General features: G+C 46.5%; 1 protein-coding gene across 13 annotated transcripts in view; it reads left to right on the forward strand.

The window, feature by feature from the left end:
* LOC141424775 (probable guanine nucleotide exchange factor MCF2L2) overlaps positions 1 to 27,725 on the forward strand; it is a 139,296-nt gene that overhangs the window by 47,767 nt on the left and 63,804 nt on the right. For 7 of the 13 annotated variants that reach the window (XM_074078706.1, XM_074078708.1, XM_074078705.1 and 4 more), the window contains one exon: positions 233 to 358. The exons of 5 other annotated variants lie outside the window; for them this stretch is intronic. In XM_074078706.1, the coding sequence (XP_073934807.1) occupies positions 233 to 358 (126 nt within the window). Of the gene's footprint in view, positions 1 to 232; positions 359 to 483; positions 27,349 to 27,725 lie in introns of those variants that run through there. One more of the 13 variants, XM_074078713.1, reaches the window with a different exon arrangement.

Below are 27,725 nucleotides of genomic sequence, written 5' to 3' on the forward strand. Positions count from 1 at the left end.
TCAGTGGATGAGGTGTCTTCTCCACATCAGCACCATACCCCCCACCCCGCCCAGCAGCTGCTGCCTGTGCTCAGTGTGTGTGAACAACACACCAAGTAGCGATGGAATGTCCTTAATGTGACAGCTGCCATCCTCACTTGTAAGACAGGGAAAATGCAAATGTCCATTAGATATTTACCCAATAAGTGACTGGCTCTTGTATGTCCTTGGCTCCACCATCTTTGGTGACAAGAATGCTGGCAATCCTGCCCAGTGAATCAGTGGGACCAGAAGACGGACCCAAAGAGTGGCTCCATTGCCTGACCGACACTGTGGTAACTGTCAGTTCCCAACACCATCTGCTGATTCCTTTGAGAGGGTGAGTGCTCAGCAGGGCCTGCACCTCACTGCAGTCTCACTTCCCTCTGGCCCATTCTTCTCTACCCTGTCCTGGAATCTGATCCAGATCTCTTGGGTGGACACCCACCTCGGCCTTCTCTGCAGGAATGGTTCTTCAAGATCAATGTGAGAGTCCAGCTCACACAGCCCAAGACCCAGCTGGAGGTGGCTGGCCACTCCTCAGGCCTGTAACCTGTGGCATTGCTGCCCTAGCTATTCCTTGTGGTAATGGAAAGGCCAGGCATTTCGTCAGCAGAGGCAGCTGTGTTGGTCTCTGTAAAATGGATTCAGCAGAGTAAGTTTGTCCCAGTCTTGGATGGAAACCAGATCTTCTGATCACTCTTAGACCTAAGTGAAAACACCATTTGTCACCAAACAGTCCACCTCAGTCTCTGTAAAGTCAGGGCCAACACACCAGATTTAGCAGTGAGCCTCTTAAAATTTGCCCGGTGCCCTTTCCACACTTGCTCTTTTTCTTTCATGCCTTGGGGTCACCCTCCCACCTCAGGGCCTTTGCACTTGCTATCCCTCTGCCCAGGCTGCCTCTCCTGCCCCCTTCTTAGGCCACCTCCCAGAAGCCCTTCATCATCACCCACCTGGAGAAGGAAGCCATCTTCCCTGGGCATGAGTGTCCACTTCTGGCCTCTTACCTTCACTGGGCTTGTCTAGGATTGGCCTAGTTATTTGATGCCTGTTTGGGCTGTGTCTGCTCTGGAGTGCTTGTCTGAGAGAGCAGGCTCATGGCTTCTTAGAAAATGTGTGCTGGACAAACTGCACTCGCACAAAGTCAGTGCACATAGACTTCAGGCTCCCTAAGGTCTCCAGCACACCTCACCTGGCAGGGGAGCATGCCCTGAGGTCTCCCAACACACTTGGCCTCTCTCTCTCTCTCTCTCTTTCTCTTGTGGCATTGGGTTTTGAATTCAGGGCCTCATTCTGCTAGACAGGTGCTCTACCACTTGAGCCACTCCACCAGCCCTGTTTTGTGTTAGGGTTTTTCGAGATAGGGTCTCATGAACTATTTGCCTGGGGCTGGCTTTGAACCTTGGTCCTCCTGATCACTGCTTCCTGTGTAGCCAGGATTGTAGGCGTGAGCTGCCAGCACCCAGCTGGTTTTCTCTTATTTTTAAGGAGTTCTTAACTCAGTGGGATGGAGCCTTCTCAAACACATGGTCTCCAAGAAAACATGCCCACGCCAGAGCAGGAAGTGCAGGCTCCCTGAAGGTAAAGGAACCATGGTGTTGACCAAGTGCGGTGGGCTGGTCTGCTCCACTCTCCCCTACTGCCCACCTGAGCTGTCCTGCCCCTGGCCTGCTGAAAGCTTCAGAGCAGCCTGACCTCTGACCCCAGGTGCCCTTACTTCTAGCTGTGAATTTCTGCTGGAATTTTCTGCTGACTTGTGCATGGAAAGCCAGAATGTGTGTGTGAACATGATAGACCACGTATTCTGCGTGCGTTAATCATGGAGGTTCCACTTTGTGCCTGCTTCCTCCCTGCAGGCAACCAGAGCTAAGGGTAGTATAATGTCAAAACTGTTCCCCTCTATGCAGTGGGACACACCATTCCCACAGTCAGCTTGCCTTCATAATCGACTCGTGGGCATCCTTCAAGTCAGGCCTCTACCTCATTCTTTTTGATGGTGCAGGGCCCTGCACGGTATAAATTGGCTGAGTGCAGCAGGGTCTCACTGACCCACGTTTCCATGGTTGGAGCACAATTGTAATGAAGGGACATTCCTGGATTCGCTGGTTAAGTTCCATCTTGTTTCTGACAGTTCTTAGGTGTCTGACCAGGTGATCCTCCCCAGGTAGGTTTTTTTTTTTTTTGCAGCACTGGGGTTTTGAACTCAGGGCCTCCTGCTTGCTAGGCAGGCACAGGTGATCCTCCCCCAAGCCTCATGTGATGGATCCTCTTTGCTGTCCCCTGGGTCACTCACAGCCGTGTTCACCCCAGTGGTCATGTTCTGTCTGAAGCTCCACGGAGAACTCTGCCCTCTGTGACTTTGTGACAGACTGCAGAGGAGGTGTGAATGGGTCAGGGCTCACCACTGTCCTCTTCCCTAAGGTCATCTTAGGTACTTCAGACCTAGGCTTGCTGCACCAGCATTTTATTCATGGAGTCCTGTGTTTCTGAGCAATGTAAGAAACGACCCTACTCAAATGAGACCAGACATTTCATATTTTTGTAAGATCTTTTAGAAACCACAGCTATTTCCCACCAACAGAGGTGGTCCCTTGCATGGCACACGAAGTCCACTGACCTCGTGGGGGTTTCTGACTCACCCCACGCCCAATCAGACACACGTCTGCTCATGCAGCTGTCCCTGCAGCCTTTGGTGTATAGTCCCAGGCCTACCCTGTCTCCCCTCTGGCTCTTCCCTCTGGGTGCTCCCATGTGGGAGCATCTTGAGTGTGTCCCCCCTCCATCTCCCACTGGGGCACCAGAACCCAGGAGGCCCAGGTTGAAGATTAGGCCCTGGGCTTTGGCTACAAGGGCCCAGACACAGCACGCCACTCTTGCTGATTGGCTCTGAAGTGTTAATTTCTCTGTGCCTCAGTTTCCCCACCTGTTAAAAAAGGTCCTCCTGCTTCCCCCCACCAGGCCCAGTAACAAAGTGCAGCTTGGCGACACCTTGAGAGACCACAAAACTGGCTGGCCATGAGCGAGGCCCGGCCCTCTGTCTGGCTATGTTGTGTCCCCTCCTCAGCCCGTTGGCGTCATGGTCAGACCTGGGCCTGCAGAGTTGGAAACACAGTGGCCCCAGAGAAAGGCCAGTGAATTTGTGCCTTCCTGAAACAGTGTTCATGAGAATTCTGGGCCTTTGTGTCTATTTGGCCAAAGTGAGCTTGCAGGCCACGGTTCAGCTGTGGTGCTGGCCTGGGCAGTAGATCCAGATGGCCCTCTTCAGGTGCTATTGCTGAGCTGGGGGCCACAACAGTATTCCCAGGCCATGGCAGTCCCAGGTGCTAGGGGACATTGTGCTCCTGCTGGAGTGACATAAGCTGAGTTTTCCCAGGGGCCCCCAGCCAGGCTGGGGCATGGGAGGAGACACTGTGACCCAGGACAAGGACATCACTTGAACCCTGACCTTCTGACTTGGAGTTCCCAGGTAAAGTGTGAGGAGACACTGGGCAGGTCTAGGAGGCAGTTGCAGATGGCCTAGTGACCTAGAGTGGCAGGATCATCATCTGTCTGGGCTCTGGTTTGTGTGACTTCACCTTTCTGCACCTAAGAGAAGTCCCATCTTCTTGGGGTTTCCATGAGGCCTTAGTGAAAAGACCTGTGGTGCATTAGCTTAGGGTCTGACCTCCAGCTACACGGAAACACAAAGAAAATCCCTTCCTTCCCATAGTGAGGGGAATCTGACAGCCTCCTGGCCTCACAGCTCCTGTGGGGACCTGACTATGAGCTGCTGGGCAGTGGAGTGACCACGGAGCTGGCTTCCTGCCAGGGCAGCTGGTGCCCCTAAACTCAGTCATAGTGAGTGGCCTGGATATACAGCCTGCACCCTCGTCTATCTTCATTGAGAAACTGATTTCCTAGTGTACATTTTTTTGAGTCAAATAAATTCATAATTCCTCATATTTCATGTGAAATTTTAAATTTTTGAGTCAGTAACTTTGCTTTCTCAGGGAAGACAAGTGCCACTTATGACACCTGTGTTCCAATGACCATTACGACATAAAGACTTATTTATGATAAAACTTTCAAAATCCCTGTTGTTAGGTCTGGGGACGTGGCTCCTGAGTTCAAATCCCAGTACTGCCAAGAAGACAGAAACAAAAATCAAAAACCCCAGTTCAAATATCAGTGAACAGAGGCCCTGCTCAGAGGCACAGTGAGTAGGATGGGCCGTGTTGAGTGGGCAAAACTCCTTGCATGTCAGGACTGTACCAGGCTTGTGTGAGCCTGCACGTTTGGACAGACATGCAACAAGTCTGATGCGGCTCTCAGGCTTACACAGTGAGGCGAGGGCCATGGGTGGCATGGAGGCCAAGGCTCTTTTACAGCAACAGCAGGGTAAGTTTGGGCCACTGAAGGGACTGTCTAGGTCCAGAAGCTTAGCCAAGGCACCACATCCACATGCGTCGTGAAACAGAGAAAGCATTTCATGGGGAGTGGGGGACACAGAGAGTGTGGAGAATGAGGCTGCAGTCAGTCCTGCCATCATCAAAGCTGTTTCAGAAAGGGCAGAGGAACTGAGCCAAGCTTTGCTACTCTGCGAAGCCATGGCCACAGCAACGGTGGACCTGTGTCCATTGTGCCCTTGCTGGATTTGCATTTAACTTGACAGCCCCAAGAGGTAGATGCTATATTTATTCCCACATTTGCAGAAAAGGAATCGGAGGTGGCTCAGGGCTGAGTCACCACAAGGCAATGCCTTTCCGTGTCATCAGGAAGAGCGTGTGTCTGTCCCTTCCCACTCTGTGCACCCCCTGTGGCAGCTGTTTTTAGCAAACCCTGTACGTCGGTGTTTTGGGGAAGTTTCTCACAGCCTGGTTGGGACAGGAAGCAAACTACTGGGTTCGCTGGTCTGAGGCTTGTGTGTGCGATGACAGCCAGTGTTTCTGGACCCTCTTCTCCATCACTGTAGGAGGAGTTGAGCATGACTTCCTGGCTCAGAACCACAAGACCACCCCCAGCACATTCCTGCAGAGCCAGAGAGAGGCAGGAAGGTGGGGACCTGTTGGCCAGGCTATCTTCCCCAGCTGCAGGGCTCTTAAGATTGCAAACAGACTTTATACACCTCCATGAAATAACCTCTAATTTTGTACCTCTCAAAGCGAGTGCATTTGGGGGCCCCCTTCCTCAACAGAGCGCCTGTCAGTGGTCTGTAGTCAACCACAGTGATGCTGCTTCCCCAGGGCTCAGCTCTGAACCATGCGGCCTCAGCTGGGGTTCACTCATGCTAGCAGAAAGAGCTGCAATTTTAGCAAAGCCCTGCTTAGTCACTTAGAAGGGGCAGACGCCCACATAGCACCTGGGACAACAGTACCTGGACCAGAACAGGGCAGAGCTCTGTTCTGTCTCCACTTCTTCACTGACCTGCCAGTGAAACCAGCTGGGCCTGCTGCAGGTCTGCAGTTGTGCTTGAGCAGCCAGCAGCAGGAGGCTGTTTTGAGTGAAGCTTGCATGTGTGTGCATTACTCAGAAATGTTGTTCTGTTATTCACCACGTACATGTGGAGTCCTTCATTCTCCAGCCTGGTGTGGACAGTCAGCAGCACGCCTAGGTATGCTCCAAGCACCACTGTCATAACAAGCCTGGGAGTCAGAGGGTCTTTGCTATAGTCATAGCATGCAAAGCCATCCACAGACTGCATGATTTATAATGCTCCCTAGAATTCTGACTTCTACTCACACCCAGAAGCAGCTCGCTTAGACTTGGAAACCGGTGTCAAGCCAGTGCCTCCGCTGGCCTGTCTCCTTCCTTTCTGCTAAGGATTGGCTGGCGGTGGCAGTTGTTGGCATTGCACAATTGGCTTGAATGTGAAATCACCCAGCGGAAGCAGTCCTCCTGCTCCTTCCCTGTGACTCAGGCTCCTGCCGCCAGGCTGAGCCAGGAGACCGACCGAGGGAACATGACACAATGGCGAGATGCCATCCCATCTCTGTCACAGATGTCACTGCTGCAGAGAATAAGTGCTTGCATCCTGCTCCCCACAGACTCTTGTGAGCCTTCGGGAGCCTTGGGGGTTTTCTCCCAAAGTTGTAGTGATGCCATCAGGAGCTGTTTTCTTAGGATGGATGAACACGGGGACCTCAGATGGTAGGATTCACATGATGTATGAGTCCTAAGACTTGTTTTGGAGGGTGTACTCAGCCAGCCATGCAGGAGAGGAAAATGATGGTGCTGTTGTCATGGAACACGAATGCTCTGTGTGCCAGGAAGGATGGTCCTGCATGGTTTGTGAATGGTGGCTGATGTTAGACTGAGAAATCACAGCACGCCGGCAATTTCTGTCCTCCTTTAGCTAAGGGCAAGCCCTGAAAATTGCAGAATGGGGCTGCCCAGGCCCCCTGGCCATGCTGCCCACTGTGAGGTCCCTCCCTGGTGTGCATTTTGGCTTGCAGTACAGGATGGCATGGGATTGTAGGATCATTGCTGTGAGGCAGAAGCAGGCTTCCTTGTGCGCTGACAACAGGATTTCTCCTCATTTCAGCTTGCAAGATGCAGGCATCGGATTTATCCTGGTCATAGACTGAAGGGAGGACAAATGGACTTCCGTGAATGTGTAGGTCCTGTGAATAGCCGTAAGTGCCGGGCCCAGCCCTGCCTTGCTCCTGGCCGGTGAGAGCATGCTGCTCTTCTCCCTGGTGTAGTCCGTGCAGCTCATGCTGGGCTGCTTCCTGCTGAGCAGCAGGGGGAGGTTTGCTCACCCTGGAGGTGGCCAGCTAGGGACAAAGCCAGGGTGTGCTGAGCTGCACCAGGCCACGGGGGCTCCCAGGTGCTGGCCATGTGTGGGTTTTCCCTGGTGGTACTCTTGGGGAGTCTATTCTAATTTGCATTCGCTCTTAAATGGAACGCAGAAGTTCTAGGCAGGCAGGATGCTAAGTGTGTTAGAGTCTTCAGGTTAGAAGTTGGAAATTATTGATCAGCTTTTTTCTAAGCAACACTCTCCTTTCTAAATCATGCTATTTATTCTTTAGCTTTAAGAGTGAGTTGCCTCAGCCTTCCTTAGTGCCCTCACCTGTAGCAGAAGCCCTCACTCTGGGGACTCTGTACCCCTGCAGGGCTGGGGGCAGGTTCTGTGTGCTGCCCCACAGCAAAAAAGCCGCTGTGTGTGCTGGTGTTTTTAGCTGCAGTAATCATTTCAGAGGGGCGAGATCATGCTGGCAGAAATCTTAGTTTCTGCCGTCCCCTCCTCTCCCACCTACAAACTACGGGGCACCTCTTCCGAGCTGAGCTCACCCATGCCCGCTCTTCTGCCTGTCAGTCGTGGCTGCACAGCTGCGAAAGACCCAAAGTCTGGTTGTCTGCCAGCAGGATGCCTGGAGTGCTGCTGCACCCGGGCTGTGACTGCTTAGCCTCCAGAGCACCTCTGAACAGCCCAGCCCTGGGTCAGACCCTTACGGCCTCCTGCTCTGGGTCTTGCATTCAGGCCCCTGGCCACTTGGGGGCTATTGGGCTGTAAGGTGCCCCATCCTCCCCTGCAAGTGGTCTCCTTCCATCTGCAAGGAGAATTAAAGGCTCCATTTCTCACAGCCAGGGTCCTGGGCTGCCTGCCCTGTACAGAGCATCCCGCCACACCTCCCTGTGCACCTCTGTGAAGTTCATTTAGGGGATCCTGGCTTCCCTGTCCTACCTGTGCTCCCCATTGCCATTGTTGATCTGAATTAACCAGGACACCTGGTGGTCTCACAAGAAGCAGGTCTGTCACACAATCACTCCCTGACTCTCCCATCCCAAGAGGTCTGCAGAGCACTTCCAGTAGCCATCACCAGTTCACAGCCAAGCATCCAGGGTGACATTTCAAGTCAGGTGAGTTTGCATCTAGATGCAATTCCAGGGAGCCTGGGGCAGCCACATTGCCCTAACAAGCAATTCCAGATGAACCGGTGACTCCAGGGTTGAACCCTGCAAGGCTCCCAGCCAGGTGTTCAAAGGAAAGGCCACACTGACTTAGTAGCACCAACATCCAGATCAACCAGCTCTTTTCTCAACCACCATTGTCAACAGATCATCAAGATGTGTCATAGAGGCCAGGTGTGGTAACTCACACCTGTACTCCATGTTACTCAGGAGGCAGAGATCGGGGGATTGCAGTTAGAGGCCAACCTGGGCATAAAAAGTTAGCAAGACCCCATCTCAGTCAACAAGCTGGATGTGGTGTTGTACTCCTGTGTTTCCAGCTATGCGGGAGGCTGTAGGTAGGAGACTCCCGATCTGAGGCTGGCCCTGGGCAAAAACACAAAACCTTACCTGAAAAGTAACTAAAGCATAAAGGCTGGAGGCATAGCTCAAATAGTACAGTGCCTGCCTAGCAAGTACTAGGGCCCTAAGTTCAAACTCCAATGCCACCCCAAAATCCCTCCCCCAAAAATGTACTAAGACATTAGCACAATATGGATAATAGAAGTTGGGGCTGCTCTGACATCTTGAAGGTCAGGACCCCTCAAGGTCAGCACACCCAGGGTCAGCACCAGCTTGGAGCTCTCACTCCCCAAGGGTCCAGCCCTCTGTGCCTTTATGGTTTCTTTTTTTTTTTTTTTCTGGCGGTACTGGGGTTTATACTCAGGGCCTCATGCTTGGCAGGCAAATGCTCTTACAACTTGAGCCACTCCACCGGCTCTTTTTTGTGTTGGGTTTTTTAGAGATAGGGTCTCCTGAACTATTTGTCCAGGCTGACTTCAATCAGCAATCCTCGTGATCTCTTCCTCCTGAGTAGTTACCATTACAGGCGTGAGCCACCATACCTGGTCCCTCTGTACCTTCCCCTGTGGCATCAACCAGTGACAGTCTGTAGTCTCTGTGGGAGCTCACTCTGCCACTCCCTAGTGACTGCCTTTGGTCTGTGTAGGAGGTCACTGTGACATCCTAGTTATTGTGTGTGATGTCTGTAAGAGGTCATTGTGACATACGCCAGTGACTATATATGGTCTCTGTAGGAGGTCACTGTGCATCCTCTGTTTATTGTGTTTATGGTCTCTAAGAGTTATCTCTGACATTCCTCAGTGAACATGTGTGGTCTCTTTGGGAGGTCACTGTGACAAATCTTGTGACTTTGTATGTGGTCTCTGTGGGAATTCACTGTGACATGCCCTAGTTACTCTGGGTGTGATCTCTGTGTAAGGTCACTGTGATATCCCTCATGACTGTGTGATCTCTGGGGGAGATCACTGGGATATACCCTAGGGACTGTGTGTGTGATCCCTGGGGGAGGACACTGTGACATCTTCCAATTACTGTGGTGTGTATGTGTGTGTGTAGTCTCTGTGGGAGGACACTGTGCTGGGAACCAAGTGACTATGTGTGTGGTCTGTGTGGGATGTCACTGTGCCATTCACTATTGCCTATGCCTAGTCTCTGTGGGAGGACACTCTGATGTCCTGTGTATGTTCTCTATGGGAAGTCACTGTGTCATCTCATAGTTACTGTGTATGGTCTCTGTGGGAGGTCACTGTAACATCTTCTAGTGACTGTGTATGGTCTGTGTGAGAGGACATTATGTCATTCCCTAAGACTCTGTGTGTGATCTCTTTGGGAAGTCACTGTGACATCCCCTGGTGGCTCTGTGTGGTTCCTGTGGGAGATTACTTTGCCATTCAGCAGTAACTGTGCGTGTGGTCTCTGAGAAGTCACTGTGATATACCCAGTGGTTTTGTATTGTTTCTGTGGAAGGACATTTTGCCATCCCCTATTGTCTCTGTGTGTTATCTATGGGAGGTCACTGTGCCATCCTCTAGTGACTATGTATGTGGTCTCTGCAGCAGTTTAGTGTGATATCACCTGGTGACTGACTGTGGTCTCTGTGGGAGGTCACTGAGCTCTCACTTAGTGACTGTGTGTGGTCCCTCTGACATACCCTAGTGACTGTGTGGTCTTTGAGAGGTCATTGTGACATACCCCAGTGACTATGTATGGTCTCTGTTGGAGGTCCCTTTTCATCCTCTAGTTACTGTGTTTATGGTTTGTGAATGTTGACTGTGACTATCCTTAGAGTAAATGTCAGGTCTCTGTGGGAAGTCATTGTAATATACCCTAGTGATTGTATATGGTCTCTGTGGTAGATCATTGAGACAAATCCATTGACTTTGTGTATGATCTCTATAGAAGCTCACTGTGACAAACCCTAGTGACTCTGTGCATGGTCTCTGTGGGAGGTCATTATGCCATTCACCAGTGACTATGCTTGTGTTCTCTGTGTGAAGTCATTGTGCCATCCCCTAGTGACTGCGTATGGTCTCTTTTAGGAGTCACTGTGACATCCCCCAGTGACTCCATGTGGTCTCTGTGGGAGGTCCCTGTGACTGACAACCCCTAGTGAGTCTGAGGGAAGTCATTCTGACATCCCCTATTGACTGTGTGTGGTCTCTGTGGGAGACCATTGTGTCAGCCTGTAGTAACCCTGTGTGTGTGGTCTCTGTGGGAGGTCACTGTAATAACCCAAATATTGTGCATGGTTTCTGTGGGAGGACATTGTGTCATCCACTTGTACCTGTGTATGACCTCTGTCAGACATCATTGTGACATCCCTAGTGACTGTGTCATCTCTGTGGGAGGTCATTGTACCATCCCCTAGTGCCTCTGTGTGGTATCTGTAGGAGGTCATTGTGACATTCCTAGTAACCATGTATGTGGTCTGTGGGAGATCACTGTGCCATCCTCTAGTGACTGTGTGCGCTCTGTGGCAGGTCACTGTGATATCCCCTAGGGACTGGGTGTAGTTTCTGTGAGAGGTTATTGTGACATACCCCAGTGACTATATGGTCTTTGTGGGAGGTAACCGTGCCATCCCTTATTGTGTTCTCTGTGGGAGGTTACTATAAATCCCAGAGTGATGTGTCTGTGGATTCTGTGGGATCTCACCCTGTCATCCCTAAGCGAATGTGACCCTGTGTCTTCTCCTAGTGACTATGCATGTGGTCTAAGTGGTGGCCACTATGCCTTCTCCTAGTGACTGAGTGTGATCTCTGAGGAAGGTCATGGTTTCATTCCCTAGTGCCTGTGTGTGACCTATATGGGACGTCACTGTGAAATCCTCGATTGACTCTGTGTGTGGTCTCTGATGGAGGTCACTGTGCCATCCTCTAGTAATTGTGCATGTGGCCTAAGTTGGAGGTCTTTGTGACATCCTCTAGTGACTGTGAGGTCTCTGTGGGAGGTACTGTGACACTTCTTGGTGATTGTGTGCTGTGTCCTCAAGGAAAGCCACTGTTACATTGCCTAGTGACTGTATGTGGTGTCTGTGAGAGGTCATTGTTACATCGCCTAGTGGACTGTGTATGTGGTCTCTGTAAGAGGTTATTGTGACACCCCAACTGACTGTGAGTATGGTCTCTTTTGGGAAACTGTATGTGATCTCTGTGGTAGGTCACTGTGACATCATCTAGTGACATTGTGTGGTCTCTATTTGAGACCTCTATTCAAGGTCACTGTGAAAACCCCAGTGACTGTGCATGGTCTCTGTTGGGAAGTCATTGTGCCATCCCCTAGTGCCTGTGTGGTCTCTCTGGGAGTTCACTGTGAAATACCCTAGTGACTACGTATGGTCTCTGTTGGAGTATATTGTTCCTTCCTCCATGACTCTGTGCATGTGGTATCTGTCAGTGGTCATTGTGCCATCCCTTAGTGCCTATGTCTGGTCTCTGTGGAAGGTCACTGTGCCATACTCTAGGGATTGGTCATGTGGTCTCTGTCACATGTCATTGTGACATCCCCTAGTGATTGGTCTCTTTAGAAGGCACTGTGATGCTCTATAGTGGTTGTTTGTTGTATCCATGTGGGGGGTCACTGTGATATCTGTTAATGACTGCTTGCATGATCTCTAGTGACTGTGTGTATTCTCTATGTGAGATCACTCTGCCTTCTCCTAGTGACTCTGTGTTTGGTCTCTGTGGCACATCAGTGTCCCATATCCTTGTGACTATGCATGGTCTCTGTGGAAGGACATTGAGCTTTCCTCTGGTGACTGTGTGTAAGGTCTCTGAGGGAGGTCATTGTGACATATTCCAGTGACCATGCATGGTGTCTGTGGGAGTTCAACATGCCAACCTCTAGTGACTGTGTTTAGGGTATCTGTGGGAGATCACTGTGACATACCCTAATGAATATGTGTGGTCTCTGAGTGTGTGTGTGGGGGGGAGCTCTGTGGGGAGCACTGTGATATCCCCTAATCCTGTTGGGGACACTCCATGCTCTGCCTGTGTAGGTTTCTTTATGAGGTTTGTGCATGTTCTGCATGGTGATTTTCAGGAATTCAAGGTTCAATGACAATCAGGCTTATTAAATCCATTAATAAGAAATTAATTTTCCCTTCTTCAAGGCTGTTCTTCCTCTCCAGACTGTACTAGAGCTAATGTGGCTTCTTGAGGCCTGCAGTCAGGTGACCAAGCAGGAGGTCTTGAGTAGTGACGGGTGAGTGGCTCAGTCCCTGCAGTCTGATCAATCCAGGCTGAAGGAATAGGGACTTTCTGTCCTCAGCAAACACCTCAATCTGTCTCTGCCTAATTCCTTGACTAAAATCATTACAATTCTTCTTCCATATTTCTTTCTGGGCCTATATTGTCCCCACCATGTGATGGTTACTATATACTCTGGGTTACTCAGAAGGGAAGACAGGTGACAGTGGAGGAGGATCACGTGCCCTCCAGCAGCTTTCCTGTGGCTTCCACCCCAACACAGGCAGAGCTGCAAGTTCAATCCTGGTCACTGCTATAAAGAGAGAAGACAGAGAGGGTGGTGGTGACATTGCCATGAGATCCAGGCTAAGCTAACAGGGGATGGGAAGGTCCATTATCATCCCATTCTCTATCAGAGACATCAGGGACTCCTTGGCAGGTGGCCTCTATTCTATATCAGGAAATGCAGGGGGTAAGATTCTCCCAACTCTGAACTCAGGGTCACCACACATTCCTTCACCCTTTTGTGATTTATAAATCTACATGACCCTCTAGAGTCTCTGTACACCCAACCCAGAGTTGCACAAGTTCAAGGTAGAGCTAAAGGGAAAGACAGGTTGCACTAGACCTGTAGGTAGAGTCTTTCTGGATCGGCTCATCCTGACTAATCCTAAAGACTTTCTATGGTTTGTTTCTGAGGTGACTGAAGGATGGACACTTGAGGTGCAGTAAGGGAATTTGGAGTGAGGGTGAGTTGTTGATGCCACTATCCTCTCCCTGTGTGTCCCATTCCTTCTTCTAGCCACTTTGAGGAAGCATCTGAGATACTGATCCTTCCCTATACCCAGCACAATGCAGACAGAAGCTCATTCCTCTGATGTGATAAAACATCTTTATAGGAAATAATGCATTTTCATGGTAAGAAGCCATTACCACATAGACAACTTGCTTATGTGAGAAAACAAAGCTTTTCTCATCAGGAAATTTGTGAGAAATATGATCTCGTTTACCAGACAGTATACTTTTTTGAAGATGAGATATTGGGTAATGGCGAAGGTAGCCTAATGTGCCAGTCACACCTGGCCTATGCTGAGAGACTGGCTGGGGCCAGACTCCCTGGGCAGCACGAATTGATTTCTGTCCCTGTCTCTGGTCCACCTGCTCTTGGTAGGGTGACTGGCCTTTGTGACTGTCTTGCTGACCAAAACACATTTGTCTCAGCACTTGACTTGGCTCTTGGTTAGATGGGCCCGGGGGAAGTGATGTTTGCCGAGCAGGGCTTGGGCTTCATCTTCATGACAGTGAATCTCTGATGGGCCATTTCCATGCTGAAGCCCCAGCTTGGCCACCAGGATTTGTCCAACAACTGACGTGAGTGCCTGGGCTTCAGCTGCTCCACTGTCCTTGAAGTGTCTGCTTGTGACTGACCCTTGGCTCTGGTTAATGGTTGATGGGTGCTTTACCTTTGGGAGGGCATCTTCCTGCCCTTTGCCTGTTGTATGGAGGTTAAGAAAGTGCTTCATCTTTGTCTTCATGTGACTTTCTGGAGGAGCCTGTCCCTTTTTTGGAGGGCATGGGAATGACTTGTTCCCAACAGTGCCTATTTTCCTGACAGTTACAGGGGCACTTACAGGCCTCACCCCTGCAAGCCTTTCTTCCTGCTGCCCTGGTATGGAACTTCCACAGTTCTCACTCTCATCGGGATTACCAAACATATTCATGTAATTCCTTCCTGGAACCTTCACTCTGGTGACACCGGGGTTCTTCTGGGCCTGGCTATGCCCTCCCCTCATTAAGAAGTTACATGGGCCATTGAAATTTGCCATCTTGCTGTTGGACATTCTCTGGTAGCTAGACAAAGAAGCCTGAGCTGGAAGGCTGTCTGTGGTGGGGAGCATGTTAGTCTGGCAGGCTTGAAGTGTGCCAGTGGTTGGGTCCCGAAGCTGGTTTTGTGACTCAGGCCCTACTTTGAATTCAACTTCCGTAACTACCTGTGGTTTTAGGCCTGAATCTGCTGGGTCCTGCGAAATAGAAATCCTATAGGGGGAGGGGCTTTTACTGGTCCCCAGAGACTCTGAACTCTTCAGATTGACATTTTCAGAGTTTGCAATCATGCTGGTTCCTGTGGACAATTCCCATGCAGGTGGCATCTTCTTCTTCACCTGCACTGTCTCCCTTTTCTCCTTAGCCATTAAAAGCTGGGACTCTATTTTGATCTTCAGTGATGTTACATTCAGACAGGGCTCTACTGAGGCCATATGTTCTCTTTTCTCCAGTGAATCATGCCTGACCATTGCTGGGCTCTGCCATAGCATGAAGTTGCCTCTCCTGGACTCCATGACAGTCCTGATATGCTGGGTTTGGCTCGAGACATTGGAGATGCTGGACTGAAAGGGCATGCTTTCCTTCTGTCCAGATGGATGGGACTCTGCCATATGCCACCAAATTGGTTTATTGTCTGTGCCCTCTGAAGCTGTGAAGTTGAGTGGGCAGTAAACAGACTCTGCAGGGGAGCAACTGACATTTTTCTTGTCGCCTTCTCTTTTAGACCTTTGTGAGGAAGTTCCTCCAGGAAATTGGCACCATTTGCAGTATAGTCAGCTGAGGAAGGAATGGCAGGCTGTGGTAGGGGTGAGACTGGGATCTCACTTAAGTTGACATGCTTTGGTTCAAAGGCCTGCATATGAGGATCCCATTTGTGTCTCACCCAATACCTCACAATATGTGCTTCTAACAGCAGGTGACTCTTTGGATCAAGAAAGGAAAGCTCCTGGGAGGTGTTTACCTTGGATTGCTGACCCTTACAAGAGCCCTGATTCATGGGTTTTGTTTGAGTGTTGGATTTTGGTAAGTCATTGTTGGCGGCAAGCCAGGATCTCTGCACACACATGGGGATCATGCCCTTTTTGATTAGCTCCAACTTCCTACCCAGGTGATCTTCCATGACTTTTGCCAGACGTTCCTTGTCTGAGCTTGTAGCAAAGTGGGGTCCTGAGTTACACTTCCTGGGCCTCAAGTAGCTTTCTACATCTTCCATCAGGCCCTTCAGTGATGGAGTTCCTGAACTCCAGGGTAGATCTTCTGGGTCCCTTCTCTGGTCTTGCTGTAGACTCTTGCTTGGGTCAACTAGTTTGAACATTACTAGTCCCTTCCTAGAGGGTCTTTCAGAGTATGAGGACTCTACCTTCTGCACACCATTGCTGCTATCATAAGTAAGAGCATAGGGCTTGTTGGGCTGGGAGGGCCTGTGTTTTTCCTTTGCCTGGCACTGAGTCTTTCCTGGAAACTTGCCCTCAGGCTGCATCAATTCCTGGGATGCTGGCAATCTTCTGGGAGGGCAGTGATGCTGTTCATTTAGACTCTGTTTCTCTTTATGCTTGTGGACCTCAGGGCTCTGAGAATTCTCAGGAAGGAAGGAGGCTGATTTAATGGTATGAGTGTCCTGGCTGCCCTGGGGAATGTGGAGTGTGGATTGGCTAATGGCTCCCTGAGATATTTTGAACTTAGAAACTAAAACCTTCTTGCATTTCAATTGCTTCTGCAAGGGCCATTCAAGATTCTGGTGTTCATTTGAGATGAATGATTGTGCCTGATGCTGGGATATAGGGCAAATTATTGTACAGGACCTATTATGACATGGAGAAGAAGGTGGTTGGTTTGGGAAAGAACATTGGAACTTGTCCTGGGAGTGCACCTTGGCCACTGATGGTGACAAGGGTTGTGTCCAAAGTTGGGGTTGGGACTCTTCCTGGGGTAGCTGTGGAGGTGCTACAGCCAGAAGTTGAAGTAGGCCAGAGCTAGAGACAGTAACCACCAGGTACTTGCTGTGCAGAGAGGGCAGGCTCCAGAAAAGCTGGCTGCATTCCTCCTGGAAAGGATCAGCCACATTCTTGAGCCATGAGAACTGCTGAGAACTGAAAAGCCTTTTTTGTTTCCCTTTTGTGTTCTGGAGTGGGTTTAGTGTTGTGTCTTGCTTGCTGACCTGTGATTTCACTATGTTGTCTAGAGAATGCAGGGAGTGGTCTGGACTTAGGAGTTTGAAAAATGATTGATTTTTTTCTTTTTCCTGCCCCAGTTTCATTTTAATTCTTTTAGTGATAAGTATTTCCCAAAGGTTTTGGACACTGTGTTTCATGAAGCAGAGTTCCCCAGTGTCACACTGCTGGGATGTGACATCTCCCATGGAGCCTTCAGCTTGTTGCTGGGAAAGAAATTTTTGGTGGTGTTTTGCATGTGCACATGAGGGGAAAAATAAGGCTTGGGAGGTTGCCCACCACCAGAAGAGGCATGAAACAAGATGGTTGCTGTGGTCAAGGCCTGAGATGTTCCTGACAAGAGATGTCAGGTAGGAGATACCTAGGATGCAGCTCTGGGGATCAGTCCCCATTATGATTCTTTTCAAGTCAGACTGATCTTCTTGATACTGTATTGATAGGGGTGAAGTAGGAGGCAGGGGCCATCAAGTCTGAGGACCCAGGGATGCCAATGTTGACAAGGTGCTTACAGAAGGATTTTCCACACTCTGCCTATGTGGCCAGTGCACTCTAGCAGGCCCTGGTTTCAACACCTCACTTGTAGCATCTTCATCTAATAGATGATGATGACCCTTTTTCTTATGTAGCTTCCCTAGGTTGCTACAGGAGACAGGAGGTAAAAGCTGCAGCTAGGCTGAGCAGGGGTGGACCCCTGCAGCTCCAGACCCCTCCACTGCCCAACACATTCACGTCAGAGAGCCCTTTATCTCCCATACCCCAGAACTGTAGTCACATCTCACTGCAACCTTGAATCTGCCCCTAGGTCACTCCAGTCACACCATGTAGGTTCCAATAGGAAGAAGGGCACAAAGAAGTGGCAAATTACTTACCTTTGCAAAGGTAGAGCCAGGTTCTTAGTCTCCTCTAGTTTTCTAAGGAAACCTCTAGTTACTGAAAATGGAGATTGGTTATGGTAAAAAGAGGAACTTGGGATATTCCAGGAGGATCAGTGGAATGTCCTTTAGAGAACATGATATTACATTCTGGATCCCAAGCATCAGGGTTCAAGGCCGCAGAGTACCACCAGTGATAGCAAGGCACACGGGGGACTGCATTTTACCATTTTCAAGGTCCTCCAATTCCACCAACCACCATTGCCTTTATAACCTCCCCCTCAGGGACAAAGAATGTGTTATGTCAAACAGGAATGGGACTTTTTGGAAGTGAAAGAGTTTGGCCACAGGGGGACCTGGAAGTTCTACCTTCAAATCAAGGCAGTATCATTCCACAGCCCCCATCCCACCCTCTACTGGGTCACAATTGTCCCATGGCCCATCGCAGCTTTGCCATTCACAGAACCTGAAAATTGTCCTGGGTTCTGATTTCCTTTCCATGAACCTCCCTCTCTCGGCTCTGCAACTGACAGAGCCCTGACCTGTCTGGTTGCTCAGGGACAAGTGAGATCAAGTCTCTCAGGGGAAGAACACAGAACATACTTTTTAAAGTACCACTTTTCTTGCTCTTTTTCTGGCTCTACTTCATCTGACACTGAAAGAAATAAAAGGGCTCAGGCCACATTCTCCCTCTCCTCTTTCTGTACAAACTGCAAATATTCCATGTTCCTGAATAACATGGTATTCTACATTTACCTATGGGAGTTCCATGTCCTTTCCTTTCCTTTTACTCCTTTTTAATGTGTGTAAAAATGTGTTCTGTCTTCCTTGGAAAGCACAAATGGGATTTCTCCATGAGATCCATCACTGATGCCCTCAGTTACTTGCTGCTCTGGGTCCTGCAGGTGCTTCTCAGCTGCCAGTTGGGGTTGATCCCCGAGGTCAGAGGCCATTCCCTCCTCTCATGGGAGGCTCTCAGTGATTCAGAACAACCCTCAGGATTAGCTGAACACAAAGGAAAGGTGTGACCCTAGGCCCTTGCCATGAGAAGAGGACTGATGAACCAGTGCTTTCCCAGACATCTTTACCAGTCAGGAATCCAGTCAGTGACCCCTGAGTCATGGTAATTGACTTTACCCTGGCACCTGCCCCATCCCACACAGATGCTCATAGGGAAAACTGAGTGCCCACTCTTGCCCTGCCTTGTCTTGCCAGTGCCTAGGAGAAGGATGCTCTGTTTCTGAGATTTTCCCTCTGACAGTGTCCCATACTTTTTTTTTTTTATTCATATATGCATACAAGGCTTGGGTCATAGTGTCCCATACTTGATTAGGAAAAGTGAATAGAGTACAAAAGAACAGAGAAAAACATTGTTTGTGGGTTTCTTACCTTCCTCGGGTACTTCTCTTTCCCAGCCTTTGGTGAGGGTGGATTATTCTGCAGGAAAGGCATTAATAGTAAGTAAAGTCCGAGTCCACACACAAAGGCAAGGATCATATCCATTGCCCAGGTGGCAGAGCTGGGGCTCAGCCATGTGTTGCTAACACTATTCAGAGGAAAGAAAAAATTCTCCATCATCTGAATCGCACTGTTGCTCTCAGGCAACGGAGCTCAGGGAGCTCCCCTTGGGAGTAGGCAGTAGGTTCCAGACCTGTGTCACAGAGCTGTGACCTCTTCATCACAAAGGGCTCCTAAGAGGGGTGTGGCGTGATGTGAAGAAGAGGCTGCACCACAGCCCCTCCCCACCCTCCAGCCCAGCATATCCAAACTACCTCCAACTATCCCTGCTCAACTTGTCAGAGATGGATCTCTGTCCACTTTCTGTTCTTTCCACCTTGGGCCCAGACATTAGTTGCTTCCTCCATATCTCTTCTTGAAGTCCATCTCCTTCATAGTGTATATATTTTGGACTTGTCTCTAGAATTTCTTATTTCACATGGTTTTGTACTCTCATGATCTTTGTGTCCAAATCCAAATTTCCCACATAATGTGCTTATTTGTTACATTGACTTGGGAAAAATTAATTTATTGTACATTTATGTAGCTTTGTGAAGTTTGAATAAAATTTAAATGTAACTTTGATTTCATTTTATTATCTTCAACTGTACAGTCTTAAACAAAAATGTAATAATTTATTCTTAACTCACAAAGCTAAATATAAAAATTGAAATAGACCTTCAAGGGCTATTTTTGATGTATCCCAGTATTTGCTTTGGAAATCAATGAAAAGGTGCAGAAGAAACTTTGGAATAGACAGCTTTTGATAAATCAACCCTGTGTTTTAAAATTTGAGAATGAACTATTTCTTGTCACTCAATGTCTTCTTTTAGTACTTTTTTGCATAGAATTGTAACTTTTTAATTTATTTTATTTTCATTATCATATTATTCTTTAACTGAGGGCACATTGGAACATCTAAAAAGTGCTTACAATATATCTTAGTTAAATTCACTCCCTCCATCATTCTCCATTATTCCCTTCTCCCATGTTAGAATAGTTTCAACATGTCTCATTTTTCCATTTTCATACATGAGTAAAAAATATTTCTACCGTATTCACCTTTCTTCACCCTTTCCTTATATCCTCCCTGTCCCACTGGTAACAACCCCCAGACAGGATGTGTTTTACCTTCTTGTCCTCCATTTTTGGAAAAAGACATTTTCATTTGTTTAAGATATCTGTACAGGGATTTTCATTGTGACATTTCTAGGTATATATGTTTTATATCCCAAATTGATTAATCCCCTAAACTTTTATTCTTTGGATAGCATTTCCCTTCTTATGGCTATTTAAATGGGTTTAAAACATTCTGTATTCATCCTTGTATAGAAAGGACATCAACTATATTCACCTTCATTATTTCCTTCTTTTTCCCTTTCACTCCCATTAGTTATCTCCCCTTAGCATGACCTGTTTTTCATTCTTGTCCTTGGTTGTTTAGATGTCTGTTTATTTTCTTTTAGTATTTTTCAATACTATGTAATATCCAAGCAGCAAATTTTTCAGTCTTTTTTCTCTGGGAATGTATTTTTTCTTTATGTTTTAATGTATTTACTGCACATGGAATTATTGATAATGGTTTTCTTTTTTCTCTTTGTGCCACCTCACAGTCATGCTTCCCTTGTTCTGATTGGGTTGATCTTACTGTTGTCCCCTTGTAAATGAAAAGGTGTTTTCATCTGTTGTTTTTTAAGTCTTTCTTCATCATTCCACGCTTTGAGTGAGATACACCTAGGAATGGATACATTTACTATAGTTTTACTAGGAGCAGTCATTGAATCTATGGATCAGCGTTTTCCAGGAAATTTGGTAAAACATCAGACACTATTTCTACAAATATTTTTCTACCCCCTCCATCATATTGTCTTTGCTGTATATCTGCAGTTATGTTCCTGTGCTCTCTATTTTTTTCATTGATATGTTTGTTGTCTGTTCTTATTCCACTGTCACATTGTCTTAGCTACTGCTGTTTATAGTCATCTGGAAGTCAGATACTGTTAGACCTCCCCAACTTTGTCTTCTGCAATACTATTTTGACTCTTCTTGGTCTTTTCTATGTCCCTATAAATTTTAAACAGCTTTTCAGTTTCTGCAATTTAGATTGGTGGGATTTTGTTGGTGTTGTAATGAATTGATAGAACAATTGGGGAGCAATCATATCTCAACAGCATCCAGTCTTTCTATCTATGTGAACATGAACCATCTGTTCATTTATTTAGTTTTATGATTTCTTTCACCACAGTTGTATGGCTTCTTCATTCAGATATCATACAAGTTTGATGTTCTTAATCTTAGTAATTTGTGGGACCAATATTTGTGATTTTTTGTTTTAAATTTCATATTCCTCTTGTTGATTGCTGGCATGTGAAAAAGAGATAGGTTTGTATATATTATCCTTATGCCTTCCAACTTTGCTATACTTAAGTGTACTTGTTGATTTTATTGCATTTTTCTGAGTAGACAATCCTGTCATCTGCAAATAAACACAGCTTTATCTCTCCCAAATCTGTGTATCTTCATTTTCATTTTGTGTCTTACTACTTTTGCCTTGACTCTCCTGGTGATATTGGAAAAATGTTAAGCAGAGAATTCTTTGCCATGTTTGTGAGTTCAGCCCCCAGATTTTGTTTTTTTCTCCATTCATGATGTTGTCTATCAGTGTGTTAGAGGTATTATCAACTTGAGGATGTTTGATTTTTAGTTTGATGCAGTCCCATTTGTCATTCTTTTCTCTTAATTGCTGAAGTATTAGAATCTATTCATAAAGTCATTGCCTCTGCCTATATGTTCCAATGTTTTCCTATTTCCTTTAGTAGTTTCACAGCTTCAGATCTTACATTTAGATCTTTGATCCTCTTAGAATTGATATTAGTACAGGGTGAGAGACTGGGATCTAGTCTTAATCTTCTATAGATGGATAGCCAGTTTTCCCAGTAACATTTGTTGAAGAGGCTGCCTTTTCTCCTACGTATGTTTTGGGCTCCTTTGTGATAAATGCATGGCTGTAGCTGCATGGCTTGGTGTTTGGGTCTTGTATTTTGTTCCACTGGTCTTCATGTCTGTTTTTGTGCCAGTACCATGCTGGTTTTATTAATATAGCTCTGTAGCATAGCTTGATGTCAGGTATTGTGGTACCTCCAGTGTTGCTGTCTTTGTTCATGATTGCTTCAGCTATTTGAGATCTTTTGTGCTTCCATGTGAAATTTAGGATTGATTATTTTTATCTCTGAAGTAATTCATTGGAGTTTTGGTGGGGATTGTAAGGAACATATAGATTGCTTTCAGTAGTATAGCCATTTTCATTCTGCTGATCTGTGAGCATGGGAGGTCTTCCATCTTCTGAAGTCTTCATCCATTAATTTCTTAAGTAACTTATACTTTTTGTTGTATATGTCTTTCACTAAATTTATTTCTAGGAATGTTATTTTTCATTGTTATTTTGAATGGGTTTGCTTTCTTGATTTTTCTCAGTCTGTTCATCATTAGTATGTAGAAAAGTGTCAGTTAAATTAGTAAGCAGACTCAACTAGCCAACATGGAAACTGGCTGTACACCAAAAGTTGTTTCCTGTTGTAGTCCTGGTTACAGGTGGAAGAGTCACTCGCATCCACTGCTTTTCCATTCAGGTGAAACTTTCTGCTGATGGCAGAGTTGTGCCTCCAAAAGCTAAATCTGTTTACTAGGCAGCAAGATTATATTTCTGAGCTTGCCTACCACCAGTTTCTTGAAAGGCTCCCTGGGACAGAAGGCTGCCTACAAGTCCTCTCTCAGAAAATTTCTGAAGGTGTCATAGTGGGGAGGAAGGATCCAGAAGACTGAAAATTACTCAAGGATAAATAAGTAATGAAGATTCTGATCCGAATGAATCCTTTGTAACTTTTCTTAATCATCATGTTAAAATGCCCTGAGGGAAGCTGAATCCCCTTGGCTAGCATCCCATAGTGCCAGTCCAGAAGTAAAAAATTAACTTTGCTGCACTGAACCCAGGTACCAAACCCAGCAGGAGAACCAGTGTGAACATCAAGCATGTACACTGTAACTGGAAGCTGGATGGCTGACAGAGCTGAGGATGTTGAGGGGTCTATATTTTCCTGATTATCCCTGGAAGGCATGTTTACCCTGTGACTGGGAACACTTGCCTGGGTGCTGTAGAGCCACTGTTCTCTGGTTGGCCTCTCTGGGCAGAGCACCACCTTCAGCTGTGTACTCTAATGAAAGCCCAAGCCACCTGGGCCAGGACCACCTTTTTCCATTTCTGTTATACTTCCTGTACAACTCCTCCATTCGAAAGCACACATGAACACACTGGTTGGCTTTTCCTGTCAACTCAAAGATCACATGCTTGTTTTAGGCTGACAAAAGCCTAAATCAGTATACAAAAGCCAATTATGAACCATTTCTCTCAGTGTTGGAACCTGGAGATATTTTTGATATTTCTCTTTCAGAAATAGACCAGCTGATCCATTTGAAAATGTGTATTGACAACACAATATCAATTTCTGCACATTCCATAGAAGTTTTAAATAATTTGCTGCACTCACAGGTGCTCCCCTTCAGGAAATACCTGTGCTCCAAGTCTGCAAAGACAAGTGTGAGCATCCTGATAAAAGCTCCAGCCACAGGCTCTGTCCACACTCCCTGTCTGGCCACACCTGCTGGTGCTCTTCTGCCCCAGGCTTCAATCCTCTGCTTCATGCTAATGCCACCTCGCTGGCTTTCTCACTGTTCTACTTTGCTAAGGACAAAAGCTGCAACTTCTAAACTGCCACCACAGCCCATATGCCCACCCACCATTCTGTGCCCCTGATGGCTGCAGAGCCACGAGCTAAACTGCTCTTGACTTGTGCCCTTCTCCTGCAGCACCTCCTCCTAGTGGTGATGGTGGGAAATGCAAACCAGGACCCCAAATGACTGACCTCATACCTGTCTGGCTGTTAATGCTGGGAGAGGGTGTGGGGGAGAGGCAGGAGTCGCCACAAATCCCTGTGGTCACTGTTCCCTGTGTATTTGCCACTCTCAACAGCACAAAAGTTCAATGTACTTCAGTCTGAGGAGGTCAGTTAAGATAGCTTGAATGATGTTTGTGCATTAGCAAAACAGAACACCTACTGAACATTGACTTTAGTTAGCCTGTACATTGTTTTAGTTGAGAAAAAGATGTTAGACTGAAATAATTAATATGCCTTGAAGAAAATAATCACTGTAAAATAAAAACTGTTTTAATGAGGCATATCCTTCTTTTCTCAATTCATTTAATGATTCTGTTAAACAGCAATCCACCCTCTTCAGCTACAGAGGGGGCAGTGTATTATGTCTATAAAAAGTGTTGTGGTCTACAGACAAATAAAAACCATGAACTGGTATCATGGGAGGAGGAATCTTAGTCCAAAGACCATCACAGAAGTGGCTTCCCGTCAGACGGAATTTCACAGAGTAAGTGATGAATCAAATGTTATATGAGTATGTAGTCTAGCTTGTCACTCAATTTTTTTGATGTTGTTGTTTTTTTTGTTTTTGTTTGATTTTGCTTTTGAGACAGGGTCTCACTATGAGTTTCAGGCCAGCCTGGAACTCATGATCCTCCTACCATGGTGGTCTGTATCACTATGTCTGGTTTCATTCAAGTTCTTAATAGTAATTCTGCAAATAAACAGTTTGAAATGTGTTCTAATTCAACAGAAAAGGAAATAAAGCAAAATATTTCAGAGCATAAATCTAGAATCCTGTATTCAGATGGCCCATGGAAGAAGGGATCTGGATTTCAAAATGGTAGTTGGTGTAGTAGACTCTTCCACTTCTGATCTACTGTGAGCAGATGTAAATGAAGGAATTTGGGACCCCGCATCATAGAGATTAATATTCTCCTACAACTGGGGCCAAACACAAGGAAAAGTGCTAAGCCTGTGGGAAGGCGTTCTTCTTTCACTCAAAGTAACCAAAAGATAAAAAGATCTTTAAACCTTAGCAGGACTACACTGGCCTGGGAACTGTTATAAGTGAATTCAGAATGTTGGGGTGTCATTTGAGAGATGACACAACTCAGAAGTCACCAGGCAAGGCAAAATTTCCTTCTGCAGAAGGGTTTGCCACAGACAAAGTGTCCAGCAAACAAGTGCACTTGGCGGGAAGTATGCTCAGGTATTGTCTCTAATGAGATGCTGCCCCTTGCCTGGATTAGACAGGTTTCAGGTTCACAGTCTATGCAGTCAGCTCACTTGAAATGGGATAGATCAGGTAAGGAGCCTTAGAGACAAGAAGGTCAAAAGTTCAGTGAAACAATAGCTGTCTTTGGTCTTCAACTTCAGAACCAGGACACCTGGCAAAGACAGAACTTGCTTGGGTAAGAAAACCAACCCTTTGCCCATAACAGGACTTCTTGTCAGGTCTAGCAGAGTTCCTGAAGCATATAGAAAACAAGTTAGGAGAGTAACATTTGTAACTGTGGTGGTTATTGATTAAACTCTGTAACAAAAAGGACTCAGCCTAAGTGGATTCTTACAGAACACAGCAGGAAAGTATTAGGGTGAACAAAAAGAAGCCATGTTAGGATTGGACCCTCCACCCTGATGGGCAGCTTATTTTCACTCTACCCTCCACTGGAAGGACCACATGTAGTTTCAAGGAAATGACAAGCTGCCACCTTGCCAAGGGGTCAGGAGTTGAGCAACTTATTTACCTGATAACCACTTATCTCCCCTAGCTTCCCCTAGTGGTGGCTGCCTATACTCCAGAAGACTTTCTCCCACCCAGCAGGGTTTCCTCTCCAGACTGCTCTCCTAAACCTACTCTGAGTCTGTAAGCTACTTTGGGCTCCAGCTCTCTTGCTGGGGACCGCCTCCTCAGGGCTTCTTCCCAAATAATAAACCCTGTGCTGGCGTTTGAGCTGAATCTCTGCTTTTCCATGCCTCTTTCATTTGTAACAGAAACATGTTTGTACTATTACTCTTTCACAATGAAAAATTTTAATGGTGATGATAATGACACTGTACAAGAGAAGTTAAATAGCTTGCAAAAGCTGCAGCGATATCCCTAGAATTATTGAAATTTTAATCAAGACATGTAGTTTCTGACTCCAACTTTCCACGTGTTTTTGTTCCCACTCAGGGCTGTGGAATCAGGAAGGTCCCTACCCAGTACTCAGCAGTCATAGGACACTGACATTAAAGCTCACTAGGAGGTGCTTTTGGGATCTTGGAAACCAGCTACAGGAGGTAGTTACTTTCATTCACTCAGTAGACACTTCTCCTGTGTTTTTGTGTATCCTAGGAACTAATATTCTACTTTGAATTTTTAAGCAAATATAAATTCATGATCATCTTAAAACTAAATAAAAAATCTAAATATCAAGCACTGTGTGTGTATCTGCAGTCACAGTGTATACTAGATATGGAGAGAACTTGATTGTGGTAGGAATCTCCAATAAAAGAGAAGAAACCAACCACCAATTCTTCAGATATGTGCGTGTGCACTCATGAAAAGAGTTGTAGCTAAGGCACAGGTTGCCCAATTGAGACTGGACAGTAATGTTTCCTGACCAAAGTCTTCATTCTGCTCCATACCCTGGGGTCATCCCATGCACCTTCAGGTTTCTGGACCTGCCTATGAGAGAACATAGGATAGAGTTGGCTAGGTGCACCGAAATTCTTTCTCCCGGTCCTTCCCAGGTTAAACCATGACTCCATTTACATTTTGTTTTCATTGGCTATTTTCATCCTACAAATCCTTGTTTTTGTTTATCTTATTTAAATTTGTGAATCCTTTCACTTTACTCTGCAACTTAAAATATTGTGAATAAGGAAAGATGATATTTGTGTTTGTTTAAGGTAGCTATACACAGAGTTTCTTTGTGACATTTCCATGTGAATATATTATAACCTGAATTGGTTAATCTGCTCTATTTTTCTTCCTTTTTTTTCTTTTACAAAATCAGAGAACAGGAGGGCTGAACAGGTCCTGTCTTGGGAGGGGGGTTGATACTAGTGGGAAGGACAAGGATGTGGGGAAAGGGTATAGGACAGTGAAGATGTGCGAATACTGTGCAAACATGTATGTAAATGGGAAAATGAGACCTGATGAAACTGTTATAGGAATAGGGGTGGTAGGGCAATAAAGGAGAATGATGGAGGGGTGAATATAAGTATGATATATTTGATACATTTAAGAACTTTTCTAAATGCCACAAAGCATCCCCAACAAAATAATAAAAAGAAAGGAAAAAATACTGTGATTAAAATATAATAGCAATTCTATTGACAGTAATTTTCCTTGTAAGCACCTAAGCAAGAAATCCTATGAAACAATTACCAAGAGACAGATTTTAGAGACAATGAATGTCACTAGCATGACACAAACACAGAGCTTCTTGTCCTTTTAAGTTTTCTTGGATGAGCTGTGTTCTAAATAATTTGTCCTTGGAAGCTGAGGTTTTAACACCCAGAAGATCCATTTTGATTCTGTGAATCTCAACTGTAAACACAGTCACCCGCATCTTTCTTTCAATTCAGCCTGCTTCCACCTAGGAGTGAGGCAGGCCAGAAAATAGGCAGGGGTAGGGGTGGAGCGGGGGGGGGGGGGGGGGGGGGGGGGGGGGACAAGTCATTGGGACTCTCAGGTGCCATGTAAATTTTCCTAGTGGAAATTGTAAAATCCTACCAGTCACAGAGCCCTTTTCAGTTGTAAATTTCCTATAGCTGTAAGATAGGAAGCCCTGAGGTAATTCCACCCTGCTCCCATTCATCTTTCAGGTGAAAAAAGCCTTTTGCTTCAAACATGAATATTGATCACACCTAATGCATGTAATTAAATATCTCAGTGCTAGCTTAAGTGTATGTGCAGAGTACATCAAACTTGTCAGTTACCCTTGTCCATCCCATAGAGACCACCCAGATTCTTCATGTGCTTCTACCCCACCTGATAGG

This window comes from Castor canadensis, chromosome 7, assembly GCF_047511655.1.
Source record: "Castor canadensis chromosome 7, mCasCan1.hap1v2, whole genome shotgun sequence".
Lineage (NCBI taxonomy): Eukaryota > Metazoa > Chordata > Mammalia > Rodentia > Castoridae > Castor > Castor canadensis.